This window comes from Sinocyclocheilus grahami, unplaced genomic scaffold (genome assembly GCF_001515645.1).
Source record: "Sinocyclocheilus grahami isolate Dianchi unplaced genomic scaffold, SAMN03320097.WGS_v1.1 scaffold915.1, whole genome shotgun sequence".
Lineage (NCBI taxonomy): Eukaryota > Metazoa > Chordata > Actinopteri > Cypriniformes > Cyprinidae > Sinocyclocheilus > Sinocyclocheilus grahami.
Genome location: NW_015506094.1, coordinates 238,419 through 245,533, shown reverse-complemented (window position 1 = coordinate 245,533; position 7,115 = coordinate 238,419). Strand labels below are relative to the sequence as shown.

Sequence of the window (7,115 nt, the reverse complement as noted above, 5' to 3'; positions counted from 1 at the left end):
GAACGTTTTTGATGAACAGTGCAGCTGGTGTTTGTGCAGTGCTGCAAATTGTGCTAAATAAATATGGTTCTCTAGTAGCTTGTATTTTGATTTAAATGATAGTACATCTGGAAACAAATACTCTTCACAACATCGCTATTGTTCTAAACCGATGTTAACAATGCGATTTTAGCGTTAGCATAATGCTAATATGAGCTGTGTCGTATATGTCTCCAACGAAAGGTTGAGAGTAGTGTTGTCACGGTACCAAAATTTCAGTATTCGGTACCAATACCAGTGAAAATCCACGGTTTTCGGTACCAAAGCAAAACACAAAAACATGCTAATTGAACAACATTTTTATTAATAACGTTAAACAAAAATGTAATGTACAAAACCAATGCCATTCTTTATACTTATTTAAAAGTGTTTCAAGTTTTCCCCACAAGTAATAAAACTTGTGAAAAAAAGTAAACAAGTTTCACCCAAAAGTTTAGTCAGTTCTGCTGCCACTGAAAAACATCTGTAAACTGTTGTCTGTTTTAGGGTTTGCTGGTGTGTTTCAGGATCTTCCTCAGTCTGCAGCTGTAAAAGGAAAATATAATATACTTAAGTAAAGCAATGGGCTGAGTCTGACCAAATGCAACATTTAGATCATTGACGCCAGCTAAAATATAACTTTCTTGTTCACTCACTGTAAGATGTTACTAGATCTAACTCACGTTAGAAAACATCATTGTACAGTAAAGTCTATACAGGAGATACAATTTGATACTACTTTTATTTAATCCAAACTGTGTTCATACCTGCTAGAGATATTCAGCCAAGAATTACAACTAACTAAAAAAAAAAAACCTTTTTCTGACGGACTGATATGACATAAACACTGTTAACCATACATTTGTACTTTCTCTAACACGCATATTTTGGTTACACAGTTCATTTAAAAGCCTCTGGTGTGTAAAAATAGTAAATACCATTATGTCGTCCTGTTTTTTACAGTAGTAAAAGTTATAGGAGCATTAAATAGTTAACAAAGAAATCATTTTGAACAAAATGAACAATTCATTCTAATGCTCATTATATTAGCGTTAGCCGCGCTTATGCTAACGATTAACTACGTATACGCTAACGGCAATGTTTATTTCAATCAGAAATTCAAATTAAAATATGGAATAAGATTCATAACAGAAGCTCTAAATATTAAAAATGTAATTGAAACTTACCTGCTTGAACTTGATCGGGGTGTTTTGTTAGTTTGATGCGTTTCCTCCTCTTGAGGTTGCCACTGCTTTTAAGAAGAGGTTGCCAGGTTTTCACAACAAAACCCGCCCAATCGCGTTTCCAGGGGTCCCCCGTTAAAAACTGCGTTCCGAGGATAAAATAAGCATGTTTTAGCGGGGTTCCCCTGGTAAAATTCGCATTCCAGGGGCTAAATATCACGTTAATGGGGTTGTTTTTCAACCCGCGGACATGAAAAACAACCCGCGGCAACAGTGTTAAAGCAGCCCAATTAACTTGGCAACACTGGAAGAGGATAGCTTTCAGATTTTTCACGGGTAGCTCCATTAAAACACACAACAATTCCAAAACTTGAACGTGTTGCAGCTGTTTTGGCAACACGGATTTCCTAAAGTCAGAACTACAGATGGAACTAGCAAGTTCTGTGTTCTGGTCAGACAGTATGACAAAATTGGACCCACAACACCTCCTTGTTGAGGATATGATTCAAGCAGAACAGTCTATTCTATTTTACATCCAAAGCCAACATTTTCCTGAAGAATATCAGTGTCTACAAAAGGAAAAGAACTGTGTTGGAAAGTCAAGTCCCCTTTATTTGTATAACGCTTTATACAACACTGGTTGTGTCAAAGCAGCTTTACAGTGTTAAACAGGAAAATTGTTTTACCTCAAAAAATATATGTTTATATAATTATCTGATTAGCCTACTCGATTAATCGTCAGAATAATCGACCGATTACTCGATTACCATAATAATCGTTAGTGACAGTCCTATGTGTGTGTACATGGTGGTATTTTACAAGCTGAGAACTCACAAAGAGCTTATAAAATATGTAAAGGAGTCAAAACTGCACCAGGAATTCCTCTGATGCACACACAAACGAAGATCTGCTGCAACGAGACAGCGACTCCAGTAACAGTACCAAGCTGTAATGTGTTTCAGTTTCTGTAGATATATTTTTGTCCATATTGCATTCATATTTTAGTCGAACTGCACCAGAGTTTGTTTGGAAGTGGACTGAGACCCCCAGAAATGACGGGTCTCTGTCCGCATGTTTGGTGTGCGCTCTTATCAGATGAACTGCTGTAGAATACCCTGGATTTAGGGCTGGGCGATTTTTCCGATTCTATCGATTAATTCGAATTTAATGTTTTGCCACAATTAAATTTTTTATAAATCGGGGAATCACGATTTTGAATAGAAATATTACCAAACGTTAGAATTAGACACTTTGACAATATGCCAATGTTTAGAGTAAAGAGAAAAGAATGATCCGACCGCATGTTGGCGCACGTGATTAACTGTGAAGGACCATAAGAAGCCATTCACACAGAATGCGCTTTTGTGTTGACAGATGCGAAGTGGGCAGTGGAATAGGAAAAAATGCTGGAAGATGGGGGTTTAACTTCTTTTAACTTGAGGACTGCTTTTTTAGAAAGCCGTTTCATGCTTGAGACGCAAGCACAATGGTCAAACGCGTCCATGTTCACATAGAAAAACAATGGAAAAGCAGCACAATCGAATAAAAGCCTGTAAAGGACTACTACTGTATGTCTGATATTTCATGTTTGCATCATGGTGACAGGCTGAAAGCTGCTGTTGATTTTACAGAACATTTACAGTTAATAATAGTCTATTGGTGTTATACCTTCAGTCACCTTGAATCACCTTGACTTTTGAGATTTTTTTTTAAAGCATATTCTTTATTTCTGAACATATAATATGTATAAGTCAAGTTTGTACAAGATGTAGTTGTAGTTCATGCATTTAGACACTTTGACAATATGCCAATGTTTAGAGTAAAGAGAAAAGAATGATCCGACCGCATGTCGGCGCACGTGATTAACTGTGAAGGACCATAAGAAGCCATTCACACAGAATGCGCTTTTGTGTTGACAGAGATGCGAAGTGGGCAGTGGAATAGGAAAAAATGCTGGAAGATGGGGGTTTAACTTCTTTTAACTTGAGGACTGCTTTTTTAGAAAGCCGTTTCATGCTTGAGACGCAAGCGCAACGGTCAAACGCGTCCATGTTCACATAGAAAAACAATGGAAAAGCAGCACAATCGAATAAAAGCCTGTAAAGGACTACTGCTGTATGTCTGATATTTCATGTTTGCATCATGGTGACAGGCTGAAAGCTGCTGTTGATTTTACAGAACATTTACAGTTAATAATAGTCTATTGGTGTTATACCTTCAGTCACCTTGAATCACCTTGACTTTTGAGATTTTTTTTTAAAGCATATTCCTTATTTCTGAACATATAATATGTATAAGTCAAGTTTGTACAAGATGTAGTTGTAGTTCATGCATCTTTTCTGCAAAGATATTTAGATGCGAAGTGGGCAGTGGAATAGGAAAAAATGCTGGAAGATGGGGGTTTAACTTCTTTTAACTTGAGGACTGCTTTTTTAGAAAGCCGTTTCATGCTTGAGACGCAAGCACAATGGTCAAACGCGTCCATGTTCACATAGAAAAACAATGGAAAAGCAGCACAATCGAATAAAAGCCTGTAAAGGACTACTACTGTATGTCTGATATTTCATGTTTGCATCATGGTGACAGGCTGAAAGCTGCTGTTGATTTTACAGAACATTTACAGTTAATAATAGTCTATTGGTGTTATACCTTCAGTCACCTTGAATCACCTTGACTTTTGAGATTTTTTTTTAAAGCATATTCCTTATTTCTGAACATATAATATGTATAAGTCAAGTTTGTACAAGATGTAGTTGTAGTTCATGCATCTTTTCTGCAAAGATATTTAACAAGTGATTTGTTTAACATTTACAACATGTTGACATCTTCATGTGTGCTGCACTTGGAATAGAATTTTCTTTAACTAGAGGATTAATAAAGAAAACGTTACTTGAATCATGTAGTTACATTTTCAAGTTGACTTGTTAAAAATCGTAAAAATCGAGAATCGGTCAAACGTTCTGAGGAAGAAAAAAAAAAGGGTTTTTATTTTATTTTATTTTTGCCACGTCGATCAGCCCTACCTGGATTACTTGGTTACTCAGAAACAATTCATCATTTTTTTTTTTTCTTTTTGACATTGATAATGTGCAAATTAAGCTTAAACTAGTGAGAGTGTGAAAAGTGTTTATTTTTTCTAAATGTCCACAGGCCCAAATAGCCCATAGATGAAGAAACTCCCACATTGTCAAAATTGAAATGGGAGAATTATTGGACTTCACTCCCTGCCGTATCTGACATTTCTGAACAAAACCCACAGCATCACCGAAGACCTCAAACTCTTTGTGGGAGGGAAATAATACATATTCTCCAATGCAGTTCCCTTTTTTTTATTTCAGGGTGAATCAAGACCTTTCTTGACTGGTTTAATGAGCATCTGTCTTCAGATTTAGTTTTCATGTATGCTGATATTAGAGAATTTGTATATTTGCTGTCAGTGTAAGCTGGAAAGTGATCTGTGATCTGTTCTCAGGTGTTTTTGGTGCGGAAGTTAATGGGTCCAGATGCTGGTCAACTTTATGCAATGAAGGTGCTCAAAAAGGCATCTTTAAAAGGTCAGTGAGTGTCTGCATTAGTGCCAACACGTTTCTGTGATGATATACTCGCGTTTATTCATCATTTGTGTGTGCTGTGTTGCAGTGAGGGACAGAGTTCGCACTAAGATGGAGAGAGATATTCTGGTGGAGGTCAATCATCCTTTCATTGTGAGGTTGCACTATGGTAAGACTCTTGGAGAAACCTTCTGAGTGATAGTTATGGGGTTGTTTCACAAGATGTAGCTTTGTAATAGAGTAAACCAAAGTTCATCTTGGTTTGGTCAGCGCTGTATGCAGCTCTGTTCAATGATCATTTGAGCCGATTTTGGTGAAATGTGCGCATTCCAGACTTTTTGCTGAAGTTTTCAGCATCACTTAAACCCAGTGACTGTGTAAATGTGACGCTTATAAACTCAGAAAGCAGTACTGTTATGAAGGTGTATGTAAACATTTCTCAATCTGTAAAATGTGATATATTTCAAAAAATAATAATAATAATTAAAAAAAATCCATTGTATACAATGAATATAACCTTAAAGGGACTGTTTAAAAGTGATGTTGTTCCTTTGCTTGCTTTATTTATTTCTTTTCAATGGTATGGTTGACATTTCCATGGAATCCCCCGGCTCTGATAGTTTTCTCTCCACTCACTCACAGCCTTTCAGACAGAAGGGAAACTCTATTTAATTTTGGATTTTCTCAGGGGTGGGGATGTATTTACTCGTTTATCCAAAGAGGTAAGCATCTCTTGTTCTGCTCTGTCTGATTCACGATGTTGATGTTAACAGACTAACAGCTCCTCATATAATTATCTTGTGTTGCTATTTTCCAGCAGTTGATTGTAATGTCCAAATGTCTGATAAAGTGTGTTGTTCATTTGCAGGTTTTAAAAAGCTAAGCTAGACTATAATTTTAAGGCCTGTTCACACCCAAAGTGATATGAACAGGAAATGACATGCATCCCACATTTTGCTGCAACAATTATATGCACAAATAACCCAGAATTTCATCCAGAGTTTAATTTTCTTACGTTCATTTTCATGCTTTAATGCAGGACTCATTTGACTATACAGATTTATTCTTTAATGCAAGATACACTTTTATTGTTGAACTGTATTGATATCTCCTGTATCGTGCTATGAAACCTAAAAGCTTACATTATATTGGTCAGTGAGGTTTTTTTCTCTACCATTTGGAAAAAGTTGGCATGAAATGATTTGCTTTTGCAGTCAGTGTGTTGGGATCCACAGATCATTTTTAGTCGCAGTGAAACTTTGCATTGATTGTTAGCAGGCCTTTAGTCTGTGTACATTGCCAGCCATTTGTGTTTCAATTCTCTCTCTCTCTCTCTCTCTCTCTCTCTCTCTCTCTCTCTCTACATTAGGGATGCGCGGATGAGCTAAAACGTCACCCGAATCCGCAGCTTCAAGTAAATTATCCACCCGCCAACCGCCCGCACCTGTATTTTTGTCTGATTTAGATAACCGCACCCGATCATCACATTAGGGTTCGTACGGTCATGAAATACCTGGAAAAGTCATTGAACGGTGATTTCCAGGCCTAGAAAGTTTTGTAAAAATAAAAGAACTCAAAAAGTTTTTGAAAAGTCATGAAAATCTAGTTCACAAGTCTCTGTATAATAGAATTATGTTTAATCAGATCCTGAATTTCGTTACGGGATTGCACATACATTTCGACTTTAAAATGAGGGAAATTACTGCAAAACCTTCATTCAATATAGCGTGTAGGTTAGATGAGTAAACAAATCCACACAAACCATCAGATGAAAACAGCGTAGGTGATTCAGCTGTACCGCGTATTCTCTCTTTGACTTTCGCTTCACATCGACGCATCTAGAGCTGCTGCACGCTGCGATAAAAGACTTTAGCTCACGTTTCGGGACAGTTGACAGAATTGTCAATTGCCTAATCATTGTTCATTGGTCATTGTTGCATCGTCACAAAAATGTATTATTTTCACGTCTTTTTAAGCCATTCGGTACTCACGCTCTCCAGAGGCGCGTGCGCTCACAGTCACAGTATCAGTATTGGATCCGTGAAATAAGTCTTGTGACAGCAGCCTAATAAAGCTGTGCCGTCTTTTATTAATGTTAATCAAACAACAAAAGACAGAGAAAATCCCTTACTGCTCTTGACTAAATAATGTTTTGTTGAATAACTTTTAATGTTAATTTACAGTTTATTCAATTTCTGTAGCATATTTAAAACACGTTCATAATTTAGAAAATGTAGTTAATACTTGCATCATTAATGATTTATTTTTACCCACCCGCAAATAATCAGAATGCATTTTTTTTATTACCCGACCCACCCGATCCGCGGATTATCCGCAGCGCCCGCGGATATAACCGCCATCC

At 36.9% G+C, this 7,115-nt stretch overlaps 1 protein-coding gene across 1 annotated transcript in view; it reads left to right on the top strand.

The window, feature by feature from the left end:
- Positions 1-4,592: 4,592 nt before the first annotated feature.
- LOC107564200 (ribosomal protein S6 kinase alpha-6-like) overlaps positions 4,593-7,115 on the top strand; it is a 21,692-nt gene continuing 19,169 nt past the window's right edge. Inside the window, exons 1-3 of the mRNA XM_016249206.1 lie at positions 4,593-4,756; positions 4,842-4,922; positions 5,396-5,475. Of these exons, the coding sequence (XP_016104692.1) occupies positions 4,696-4,756; positions 4,842-4,922; positions 5,396-5,475 (222 nt within the window). The 5' untranslated portion in view covers positions 4,593-4,695. The remainder of the gene's footprint in view (positions 4,757-4,841; positions 4,923-5,395; positions 5,476-7,115) is intronic.